We start from the raw sequence: 11,968 nt of genomic DNA, 5'->3' as shown, positions 1-11,968 counted from the left end.
TGTTGTTGTTGCGTCTAGCCGAGATAATGGGCAATAGCCCACAATGCCAGTAACGTGATCGCCAAGCCAACGAAAAAGATCCACTTGTCCTGCGCTGTGCGCCGTTCAATATACCGAATGACATTCTTGGACAAGCCGAGAGTATTTGCTGTATCCAATAGCTTTCTCTGTGTCTTTTTCAAGATCCCGTGCTGGTCCGTCAGATTCTCTAATAAGTTTTGTGCCTGGCCAATATAACTATCCAGTTGCGCGTCCGTCGAATCAACAAATGATGCCTCCCGCATTGCAAAGGCTGACCTGGATTCGTCCATGGGTTGATATGGATTGTCTGTTGCTGTACTACGAGCACCGCCTCCACCTCTTCGGGCAAGTAAACTTTCGCGGTTTTGCTCGTGTTGTTGGTTTTCTTGTTGCCTTTTAATAGATTCAAATTGTGCTCTCATGTCTTGCAAATCTCGGCGAAATTTGGTAACGCGTGTTAACGCCGTCTCTTTTCTTACTGCAACATCTTCTCGTTTGGCGAGATTGACATAGTCATCTATCGATCGCTGTAACGTGCTAAACGACGCTGATATTTGTCCTTGCAATCCAGCCGAGGAATCTTGCCCAGAAGCGAATTTGTCTAGATCACGCTGAAGCGCTACTGATTGTTTGAGTGCGTGGTTATATAATGAGTTCATTGCGTAGAACGCATAAAATAGGAGTGGAGGAGCGTAAAAACAAGAGGAGGAGATGTTTAACCGAAGAAAAAAATAAGGCGAGAGTGCCCGACGGTGCGTGGCGACGATGAATGTCAGTTTAATCAAATGGCGGCAAACGGCAGAACCTAAAAACCGAGAGAGTTTGAGTACTTTGATAATACAGCAACTTGTTTTATTAATTTTTTTTCTTTGCTTTCCTCTTTCTTTTTTCCACATGAGCTCACATGCCGCTTCATTCCAAGATATCCAAGATAAAACGACGGTAGCACAGAGATTTACAGCACCAACGCAGGAGCAACTGCAACCTCGACTTCCTACGATTCTTCCTTTGCCATACGTCAATCCCAACAATACCACAGTCGATATTCCTCGACAGAAACGCAGTAAAGCGAAACGAAGCTGCGATCTCTGTCGAAAGCGCCGAATCCGGTGCAATGCAGATACAGTGCAACCCTGCCATGGCTGCAAAAGCGTCGGTGCCGACTGTTACTTTCGCACTGACGAACAAAAACAAACCCAGGCTCCTATTGAATCGTTCGAAGATCGAGTATCTCGTCTAGAAAACCTCATCCAAGGGGTTCAGAGGGTACGCAGGTCACAATCCCAGAGCTTGTTACAGCTGCATCAGCAACAACAGCAGGAACAGCGAAATAAAGATGATAAACATGAACACTGTCAAATCAGCAATACAGCTACCAAAGCTACTAGTGACAGCAGTAAATCAACGGTCGAAAAAGAACACTCCCATTCGCTTGTGGCTGCCCTTTGTGGAGTCAAAGATTTAATTCCACTTGATCCGACGGCAGAAATGATAGAGCACATGAGCTTACTACAATTAAGCAACTACGAGCAAACACGATACATTGGCAGCAGTTCCGGCATCCATATGCTTAACCAAAGCATCTTCAACGATAACGCGGCACACCGGATTGTATACGACAATTGTTCGGCTGCATCATGGATTACTCAAAAAGTGAACCATGAAAGTAACGAGCATGTCTTTATCAAGGCAGAGGAGTTGCGACAAAGCGCGCCACGGATACCAAAAAGATTGACTCTCCTCAAAGACATCCCGCATTTGACAGACGAGCTTGTTGAACTCATGGTGCACTCGTAAGATGCCTTTTACCAAAATTAGCAGAAAGCGCTACTTTATGGGAACTCAACTCGCATTTCTTCCTTGGTTCTTATTTGTATACATGCCATTAGCTACTTTGTGTACGTCCAACCAAACATACCCATTCTCAACAAACTCTCGTTCCTGGAGCAGTACTATTTTCAAAACCCACACCCGCCAGATCAGTATCTGCTTGGTGCTGTATGCGTAGTAGCAACCGACTTTTTGCATTTTCAAGATGATTATGTCGTCGGCACCAACTTTGATCGAAAAACAATCGCCATTATCAAGCAAGCCTTGCGGGACAAAGTCATGAAGATTATGGAGGTTGTGTATAGGCGTAGTCGAATTAGTACGCTTCAAACTTTGGTACTGCTGGCACATTTTGTTACCATGTGTGACGAAAATGAAGAAGAAGATGATTCTATCCATTGGTACGGCTTTTAAACAGTAGTTCTCTTCTCGAGTTATCGATATGTTGCTAACCCTATTTTTTAATATGAAAATAATAGGATTATTACTGGAACGGTAAGAGGAACTCTTCCTGCTTAATATAATTTTTTCCTTCGATACAAATAATACTAACAACGATATTGGGTAACGCGGTCGGCAATAAAAGGCAATTCGCATGGTATGTCTATCACATAACTTCACTTCCTTGCTCAAATGGCTCTTATCTTTCGGATGCATTGTTTAACATATACATATATACAGGCCCAAGATCTTGGCTTACACAGGAGTAGTAGTAACTGGAATTTGCCAGAAAGAGAGATCGAACATCGACGACGACTATGGTATTGCCTATACGTGCTCGATAAGTGGGTAGCTGCAGCACTCGGCCGACCCGTCGCCATCGCTGACGAAGAATTTGACGTTGAGCTTCCTTCTCCTTATGAAATCGACTCGGCTTACCATTCAGTGATTGCTAAAGAATGCGAACTGAAAGGCCCCGTTCTAATCGCTCAGGCTGAAGCATGCATACGAGAGAGACGAAACGAATATGCACCTTTTTTGAGCATGATCACGCTTTCTTGTATTCTACGGCGAGTGCTAGTGCAACTCTATTCCCCGAAAGCGCATAACGCATCTGATGAACGGAGTATGGAAGAGGTTGTCGACACCCTGGACATGCAGCTCCACGCATGGCGACTCAACCTTCCTTCGGAACTCCAGTTCAACCTTCGTGAGGCTCTTCAACCAAATGGTGCTGGCGGTAAGTATAGTGTAGTCGTTTGTTTGCACGACCTTCTTGCATGTAACAAGGGTGTTACTAACACATTGAATCAATGCGTGTTTTCTTCTCCTGTAGTTGTCCTTTATATTTTCTACAACTGCGTCATGATCCTCTTACATCGACCATTTATTGCAGGCCCAGACGTTAATGAAAATAGCATGCATTCACTGCGGTCACAAAGCTCATGTACGACTGCGGCTCTCAATATTATTGATGCTACAGAAACGTTGGTCAGTTGTGGGGCCCCATGCCTTCCCCGAAGTTTCTTGGGATAGTAAGTGAAACTAAAGAAGCTTTGGGATACGATTTATTGTTATATATATTGAATGCCTTTGACTTATGCCTTCTTAGCTCTGTTTTTCAAGCAGGCATCATTTTCATTTTGAATGCAGGCAGTGAAGACGAAAGTGTTCGCCGACATGGTTGTAGAAACCTAGCGCGATGTGCAGCTGTCTATTCATCCAATGGTATGCGTTTCCGAGTTGCACGCATCCTCAACCAACTTTCAAAACGGTACACGGATGATGCCACTGCGACCAAGACTGTTATGCATATAACTGCAAAGGGAGAGGATATCAAGAATGATCCAAGGACGATGACCACGACTGTTACTTCTTCAACTGCTGCAAAACAGAGTGATAAGAAACATAATCAAACGGTCACCGTTCCTATGCTGAGCAGTACGAGCGCTGAAGCATTTTTTGTCAGCTCCTTGCCCCGCGAAATTGCCATGTTCAACAAGTTACCGGATAATAATGGTTTACCAAGGCCGTTGTTTCAGGAATTGACTGTGAACGTCAGTCCGCCTGGACCATTAGCAGAAGTTGCTTATGTGAGCGCCAGCAGCAAGCCGACTCTTATGTGTTTTTCCAATGACACAAATCCTATGGGTGCACCACCACCACCACCACCACCACAACAACAACAACAACCGTCATTAAACGAAATGCCCTATATGGTAAAGTCGAGCAGCAATGATGTTGCGTATGGTCTTTCTGGGCATCATCATCTCAATCAACATCATCCATTGAACAGCAGCATGACAACACATATGGCGGACATGACCAGCACATCAAGCGGCATGGCTATAGACGACGTTTTTAGACAGCAACAGGCGGCCATGTCTTCAGCAATCGACCTGTTGCCTATTCAAAACCTTCCTGTCGGGACCTATTGGACCCAAGAAGAATGGGATGCTTTCCTTGAAGAAATTGGATACCAAAGGCCGCTTTGATCATCATCAAAGGCGTGTCTGGAAGTATTCTTGTACCATACACTGTATTATTGCTTTTACCAACCAAGTATTTTGTCTCAACGTTTGCATTTTTTTTTGTTTTTCCTGTACAGCTTCAACACTATTAAACTTTTTCGTTTTCGATATCGCTACATTACTCCTACATCAGTTCTGTAATAGAAGTTTGGCTTGTACCGCACATGAGCTTTACAGCATCGAAACTTCTTCAAGTATCATTCTACTTGACCAGGCATCCTTATTTGAATCTCTCTTAGATTGCTGTATCATTTACAGTACATACATGAAAGTCCAACAACTTCAGAGCTCATATGCAAAGACAGATCAAGTGGCCATGTACCATTATTTCTACTTTCACAATACTTCAAGCGATGTTTGTTCCTGGTTTATGCTAAATTTGGGAGCTCACAGGTTCAAAGAAGCAGGGCCAATCATGCCGCTTCGCTACCATATCCTAGGTTCTGAATAAAGAAAAGTACGTCACGGTTGCCCCGTTTTGAGTCGGAGCAGGTTGGACTTTCATCAGGCCTCCACTGGTCTTTCCCATTTTCCCTTTTCTCTTTAACTTTCACCATCTCTATACCCAGGCCCAAAACCCCGCATACACAATGAAAGAAGCTCTGGCAAACGCAAATTTCCCACAGGATGCTGACGGACGAGTATACCATATCAACGTTAAGCAGGGTGAAGTGGCGAACCGTATCCTAACTGTCGGTGATCACGTACGAGCTCGAGCTATAGCCAGATGGTTGGATAGCGACGAGGAGGCCGGCCATCCAACTTTCATCCACACCAGTCAACGTGGTTTCCTGACTATTACAGGACGATACAAAGGAGTTCCTATCACCATCCTTGCGATGTAAGCTTCTTTTTTTCCCTTGCTGTACAGGAGGGACACAAACGATTGACTGATTGACATGCTGCGTAGTGGCATGGGAAGTCCAATGATGGATTTCTTTATCCGTGAAACCCGTGCCGTTGTTTCAGGCACCATGGCCGTCATCCGCTTCGGCTCATGTGGCTCATGGACCGAACGTGCAAAACTCGGCTCTGTGATTGTCCCTCGCGCCGGCTTTTGCATTCGTCGCAACCTAGACTATTTCAGCGATCACCCCATCTATCCAGAGCTGGCAAAGTCAACGCCCTATCTTGTTTCGGGCACCTTTGATGCCGATGCCGAAATGACCGACCAGTTGGCAGGCAATTTGAAATCGGTGCTCGGCAAGCTACAGGAAGAAACAGACGGCGCAGTCGGTCCTGTCGTCACTGGGGGCCTCAATTGTGATGGCTGTTCGTTCTATTCTTCTCAGGGACGTCAGGACCCTGCATTCTGGGATGACAACAAGGACCTTATTGAACACGTCATGAAGGTGCATCCAGAGACGGATTGTTCGGAAATGGAAACGAGTATGTTGTTCCACCTCGCCAAGTGCTCGGTTCAACAAAAGATCAAGGCTGCTGGATGCATGCAAGTGTTTGCAGACCGTGTGGGTAATGGCTTTATCCGTCCAGAGGTGGTCACTGTGTTAGAACCGGCTGTCGGCAAAGCAGTGCTGGATACACTGGTTTCAACGAAAATTGAGGATGAAATGGATCCGGTTGGCACTGTGTGGGAATGTGTCAACAAGCCATCCGTTTAATCTTTCCACACTTCACCTCGCACACGCTCAAGACTATCCTCAAACCATTTAATAAATTATTCTATATACCTTGGCATTTAATTTGTCTATTTTTAACAAACATTGCTTGAACTGCTGTTGTGTTTTCTCGAACTTTGGTTGTCTCTGTTGCACAATGTACTTTGGAAATACTGTCTATTATCGCGGTAGACAATCGAACTAAAATAACTGCGTGGTAGAACCAACTGTTCATGTCAACTCGATTTTATCTCTGCGGAATAAATTGCCATATCGAGCATCAGCGGCAATCGTGTTACACGCATGTAAGAGTCCGGTGATAACAACTGACTTTATTATATTGAGTAAGAGATATTCATATATATGGGAATAGGGGGTAGTGACTTGTATCTGTTACACAGCTCCCCCTCTGCAAAAAAAAGATACTGCTATGATAAAACGAAATATTATAAGTATAAAGAAGAAAAGAAAAAGCTAAACTAAGTGAAATTCATGTTTGTTGGTATTGATAAAGCTGATCTTGATTTGCTTTGGTGGTTTTTGTTCTGCCTTTGATTTGACTTTTGATTGTAAAGCTGGTTCCGGCGTCATTGTTCACTTTCGTGATTGTCCAAGGCCCCGAAAACTTTGGATTGGGAAATTTCCAAGTTTCCTTTGCCTTTAGTCGCATTACTTGATCACCAGTGTTAAATTTCGGTCTTTCTTGTCTGCCGCGATCATAGTAACGTTTCTGCCGTTCTTGGGCTTTTTGGATATTGTTGTGTACTTTCTTGTGCAGGATTGGAAGATAATGATTGAGATATGCGATCCAAGTTTCGGTTGTGTGTGTTTTCATTGCTGGTAAGTGTAAATCAGCTGCGGATGGAAGTATTGCTGTACGGCCGAACATGATTTCAAAAGCGGATTTGCCGGTTGATGCTTGTTTGCTTGTGTTCACTCCAAATGTGACAAATGGTAAGTATTCGTCCCATGTTGCCGGGTTGTGTTCTGCATATATAGCCAAGGCTCCTTTTATAGTTCGATTTTGACGTTCGCATAGTCCGTCACCTTGTGGTCTTTCCACACTTGTTGTTGACCTGGATATTCCCAATCGTTTACAGACAGCTTGCATCGCATCCGAGATGAAATTACTGCCGTTATCCGTGATCCACTTTTTCATCATTCCGAATTTTAGTATTACTTGGAAGAGTAGTACTTGTGCTATTGTGTTGGAATCGAAGCTGGGAAGTGCCGCGGTGACGACCCACTTTGTCATGTATTCTACAAAGACAAGCAAGTATCGATTGTTGCTGTTTGTTGTCGGCAATACTGCAATATCTGCAGCCCAGACTTCACAAGGTTCACCGACCTGTATGCTCGTCATTTTTCCGTACTTGTGTGTTGGTGTCTTATGCTGTTGGCAGGCTGGACAAGCTTTGATGGCGTTGCTGATGTCGTTTTTCCTTGATTGCCACCATGCTAGTTGATATGCTTTGTCCAAGGTCTTGTCTCGCCCCATGTGAGCTGCTGTTTGGTGTGTATGAATTGAATTGAAAAAACGTTGTCGCAAGGTTTTCGGCATGACTGCGACTGGGCTCGCTTTGTTGATGCAATATAAGCCGTGGTGCCAGAAAAAACGTTCATCGTTGTTTTTTATATATTTGTGGATTTCGTCGTCGTCGCGTTGATGATGCAATAATTCGTCGTATGTTATTGCTGATGCATTTCCGTCGTTGTTGTTTTGTTGTTCGTTGCACGATCTGCTCAATGCGTCTGCGTCGACGTTGTCCACTCCTTTTCGATGAACAATTACAAAGGTATAGCTTTGAACAGCCATCACCCAGCGTGCAATCCTGCCTTTAGGATTCTTGCTGCCTAGGATTGCTTTCGCTGCGTATGCATCGCTGTAAATCGTTAAAGAGGAACAACCATGTACATAGCAATGGAAGTGTAGCAAGCTCCATACTATACACATCACCTCTTTTTCTACAGCACTATAGTGTTTCTCGGCTGCTGACAGTGTCTTGCTAGCGTATGCCACTGGTCGATATCCTTGAACGAGGACGGATCCCAAGGCAAAATCACTTGCATCTGTGTGCATCTCGTACGGCAGGCTTGGATCCGGGTAGGCAAGGGTGGGAAGTTCCATCAGTCGTTTCTTGAGCGTTGTGAATGCTTCTTCTTGCTCAGTACCCCATTGCCATTCCACGTTCTTGCGTAGTAATCGGTATAACGGTGCTGCGACATGTGCTAGATTTGCAAAAAAGCGATGGTAGAAGACACATGTTCCTAGTAGTCGCTCCAATTCCTTAGTATTCTTTGGCTGGCTCCAGTTCTTGATTGCTTCCACCTTGGCTGGATCTGACTTGATGCCTTCTGCCGATACAATGAACCCGAGGAATTTGACCGCTGATTTTGCCCACGAGCATTTCGTAAGACCAATCTTGAGTGATGCCTTTGTCATGATATCCAGAACCGTTAGTACATGTTCCCAATGTTGTTGCTCTGTCTCTGATGCAATGAGGACATCATCGATGTACAAATGGCAAAAGGATAAATGGCCAAGCAAATGAGACATAAAACGAGAAAAACTCGCTACACCATTGGTCACTCCAAAGGGTAAAACGAGGAACCTCCATAGCTTCTGCCCATCAGAGAAGCATGTCTTGTATGAGTCCTTTGGATCCATGGGTATCTGCCAGTATCCGGATTTCAAATCAATCAGGCTGAATAGCTTTTTTCCGGCGAGTTTGTCGAGGAGAGAGTCGATTGGTTCAAGAGGAAATTTGTCTTTCTCAGTGACAGCATTGAGTTTTTTGTAGTTCACGCAAAATCGTAGGCTGCCGTCCGGTTTTGGTACCAGTACTGGTTGTGAAACCCACAGGCTGGTACATTCGACAATAACACCACGCTCATGCATCTTCTGTACTTCTGCTGCTAGTGCTGCCTTTTCTGCTGGGGACCGTCGAAAATTTGGGGTGTATACAGGTGCTGCATCACCAGTATTGATGTGGTGATATATTGGCACTGATGTGATCGTTTGCTTTTCTGTATCATTGTATAGTGCTGGATGTTGTTGCAAAAATTCTCGCACTGGTTTTGGAACGGTTGCCGAGATTGTTGTTGCTGCATTGCTGTTACTAATGAAAGCCACGTCTTTCTTTGGAATGATTGTGCGGTTATTCGGATCCAGCAAAATGTTCAACCCCACCAGCCAATCCATACCCAATATCACCTTTGTATTTTGTTTTGGCACAATGCGTAATGCAATTGGGTATTGCTGTCCGTTCATTTCCAATGTTGAGATCGTTTGTTTGTCGGATAAAGATCGGGATTTGTTGCCATATTGAATATATAATAGTGATGCCGTTATTGTCGATAGTTGAGCTTGTTGTACTGTTGCTTCGTCAATTGTTGTCACTTCTGAACCGGTATCCACCAAGGCTTGAATTTCTGCGGCGCCAATATTGATGTTTACTGTGAAGCGTAAGGATGACCGATTCTCGTCGTCTGTTTGCACTGATTGTTTCACAGGAATACCATTGATTTTTTGTTGGGAGTTTTGTTGCAGGTAATCGAATAATGGTGTGCCAAAAGAATCGTCGTCCATGCTGTTGTTGCTGTCGCCTTTTTGCTGTACTAAGGTTGCTGACTCCTGGTTTGCTGTTTGCTGACTGTTGCTTTTTCTTGACCAACAGTCTCTCGCTTTGTGGCCATATTTGTTGCAGTTGTTGCAGGTACCATTGAATTTTTTCTTATTGAACTGTTTTTTCTTGTTGAATGGTTTCTTGTTGTTGTGATTATGGTACTGTCGTCGTTGACTGTTCGAATCGATTTCCATTGCTGTCGGGCCGTCGTTTGTTAAAGTTGAAGTTGTCGTTGGTTGCTGCAATGTTGGTGTTGTTAACAATGGTGCTCTGCTGTTGTTTTGTCGATGACCTTTTTGGGCTTTTACTGTTTCATCGGTGCGTTCCAAATATATCGCATATCTGATCGCTTTGTCGAGGGTTTCCGGTTTATAACGTGAGACTTCGCGTGCTACATCTTCTCTTGCATGAATAGAGAAAAAGTAGAGCTTCAAATTCTCGTCCATGCGAGGATCAATGCGTCCCAATGCCAACTTGAGTCTGGCTCCGAATGAAACCATACTTTCAGGTCCTTGTTTCATCTTGGGTAGATCTGACAATGCTACTACTGCTGCCTCTTGGCCACCGCCAAAATATTCTGTGAATGCTTTTTTGATCTGGTTGATATCGTTTCTGGCATCGTCGCTTAATCCATCCCACCAATCAACAGCGTTGTCTCTCATTGAGATCATGAATTCTTTGCAGCTTTCGTCGTCAGACCAGTCGTAATACTGAACTGCTTTTTCAAATGATGATATCCATGTGTGTGGATTTTCTGTTGGTAGCCCACGATACGGTTGTAAATCCAAATACCGTGTCTTTTTCCTTTTTACTGTCGTTTCGTTCTGTCTGACTACCCATGCAAGGTTTCCTTCAGGGGGCTCATCATCTCCTGAATCTCCTTGCTCACTTCCCGTTGCCCATTCTTCGTTTCTTTCACCAGATGAATCGGATCTAATGGTCTTGACTGTTCTTCTCGGTTGTTGTTGCTGCGATGCTACTGACACACTTTCCATTGATGAATGTTGGGTTGGTGTTGTGGCTCGTTGCCTTTGATGCTGTTGATGTTGCTGCATGGCCAAAGTCAAACTGTTCATTGCAGCGATTAGGGGTGCATCATCGCGTGCTGCACTTGATTCTCTTTGAGATGATGACTCCCATCTCCCTAACTGCTGCTGTTCCTGAAGTTGTTCTAAGAGCTCGTGGTGTGATCGTTCTCGACGGTGCTCACGATCTTCTTGACTTTGGAGGAATGCCGTGAACTGTTGAGATATTGTCGATGCCATGTCTGGTGTTTGTTGTGGGCGTAATTGCTCATACATTTGATGCATATTACGGGTTAGTTGTTGCAGTTCGTCTTGGTGCTGTCTATTGAGGCTGTTGATTTGCTCTTGCAGTTCCGCCTCTCGCTGCCGCTGCCATTCTAGCATTTCTTGCTGTTGTCTTGCTGATGTTTGCTGTTGTTCTTGTATGATAAGTGCTCGCATACGTTCGATTTCCGGATGGAGTGTTGTTGGCATCTGTTGTTGTTGAATCGAACGGAGTTGTTCGTCACCGAACTGCTGGTCACCTTGCTGTTCTATTGTTCTAGGTGCTGTCTGTTGCTGATGATACTGTGGGAATGCTGCCGGGATCTGCTGCTCTAGTGCCCACGGATTGCCGTGAGGTACGTTGTCAGGCTGTTGATTGTTTGGGTCTGAAGATTGAGGATTATTTTGATCCATTGTTAAAAGTTATGCTTCTCCACCAAATGTAAGAGTCCGGTGATAACAACTGACTTTATTATATTGAGTAAGAGATATTCATATATATGGGAATAGGGGGTAGTGACTTGTATCTGTTACAACGCACACACGCCGTTCCGTTACACGACCCGGCATAACAAGGTCAGAAGTGACATTTCAGAATGATAAGACGCTTGCAAGTCATGACCTAAGCTATTTTTTGATATCAGTTATGTCAAGATATATACATATATTTACTAAATAAAATACTATTGTAATAGCTACAACTACAAACCAGATATATCCATTTGTTCCCTTTATCCACCATTTACTCTAGATGTAAACAGTATGACACGCTGTGTATGCAGTCAGACCGCGCTTTTTACAAGCTTAGAGATTTGATGCTATTCTCATCAATGTGTACTATATCTATTACTAGATCATCAATTCATTTAGACGTTTGTTATATACTGCATACTTTTCTTTGATGTCGATTAGACAATTTCTGTATGCATTGTAGAGATACTGCTACGATGTAAATGTGACTGACAAGAAATAGCAGGTAGTAAACGAGAGATAGTTTATTACTTCCACTCTCTATCCTGCATCCATTTCGATCAGTCTTGCTTCTGTGTGCTAGGAGTTCCTGCTTTTTTGGTATAAAAATTGAAGAAAAAAGATCGAGTGAGGAGAAAAAA

At 44.0% G+C, this 11,968-nt stretch overlaps 5 protein-coding genes across 5 annotated transcripts; 2 read left to right on the top strand and 3 right to left on the bottom strand.

Moving 5' to 3' along the window:
* Positions 1-14: 14 nt before the first annotated feature.
* BDB00DRAFT_761709 (uncharacterized protein) lies at positions 15-680 on the bottom strand (the record flags this gene model as incomplete). The annotated part of the gene is made up of 1 exon (XM_053119285.1): positions 15-680. One exon carries the CDS (start codon positions 678-680, stop codon positions 15-17), a length of 666 nt encoding a protein of 221 aa, XP_052980751.1.
* Positions 681-915: 235 nt separating this feature from the next.
* BDB00DRAFT_871317 (fungal-specific transcription factor domain-containing protein) lies at positions 916-4,286 on the top strand (the record flags this gene model as incomplete). Its single annotated transcript, XM_053126816.1, has 7 exons — positions 916-1,814; positions 1,911-2,252; positions 2,331-2,346; positions 2,438-2,449; positions 2,533-3,031; positions 3,128-3,326; positions 3,404-4,286. The coding sequence occupies 7 exons, from the start codon at positions 916-918 to the stop codon at positions 4,284-4,286; spliced, it is 2,850 nt and encodes a 949-aa protein (XP_052980750.1).
* Positions 4,287-4,769: 483 nt separating this feature from the next.
* On the top strand, positions 4,770-6,101 carry BDB00DRAFT_818249 (nucleoside phosphorylase domain-containing protein). The gene is made up of 2 exons (XM_053123134.1): positions 4,770-5,163; positions 5,233-6,101. Exons 1-2 carry the CDS (start codon positions 4,913-4,915, stop codon positions 5,942-5,944), a joined length of 963 nt encoding a protein of 320 aa, XP_052980749.1. The 5' UTR covers positions 4,770-4,912; the 3' UTR covers positions 5,945-6,101.
* A 552-nt stretch (positions 6,102-6,653) lies between these two features.
* BDB00DRAFT_731862 (uncharacterized protein) lies at positions 6,654-6,830 on the bottom strand (the record flags this gene model as incomplete). Its single annotated transcript, XM_053118328.1, has 1 exon — positions 6,654-6,830. A coding segment is annotated over one exon (177 nt), but the record flags the coding sequence as incomplete, so codon positions are not given.
* Positions 6,831-9,720: 2,890 nt separating this feature from the next.
* BDB00DRAFT_787095 (uncharacterized protein) lies at positions 9,721-11,270 on the bottom strand (the record flags this gene model as incomplete). Its single annotated transcript, XM_053120669.1, has 3 exons — positions 9,721-9,806; positions 9,860-10,277; positions 10,380-11,270. 3 exons carry the CDS (start codon positions 11,268-11,270, stop codon positions 9,721-9,723), a joined length of 1,395 nt encoding a protein of 464 aa, XP_052980747.1.
* Between the last annotated feature and the right edge of the window lie 698 nt (positions 11,271-11,968).

This window comes from Zychaea mexicana (genome assembly GCF_025766255.1).
Source record: "Zychaea mexicana strain RSA 1403 chromosome Unknown BDB00scaffold_27, whole genome shotgun sequence".
Taxonomy (NCBI): Eukaryota; Fungi; Mucoromycota; class Mucoromycetes; order Mucorales; family Lichtheimiaceae; genus Zychaea; species Zychaea mexicana.
The sequence above is the reverse complement of the archived record's forward strand: the minus strand, read 5'-3'. Positions and strand labels throughout refer to the sequence as shown.

Bases quoted from the DNA above. Each gene is read 5' to 3' on its own strand.
- BDB00DRAFT_818249 (XM_053123134.1), top strand. From the start codon at position 4,913: ATGAAAGAAGCTCTGGCAAACGCAAATTTCCCACAGGATGCTGACGGA. The intron at 5,164-5,232 runs GTAAGCTTCTTT...CATGCTGCGTAG, and splicing joins CCTATCACCATCCTTGCGAT to TGGCATGGGAAGTCCAATGA.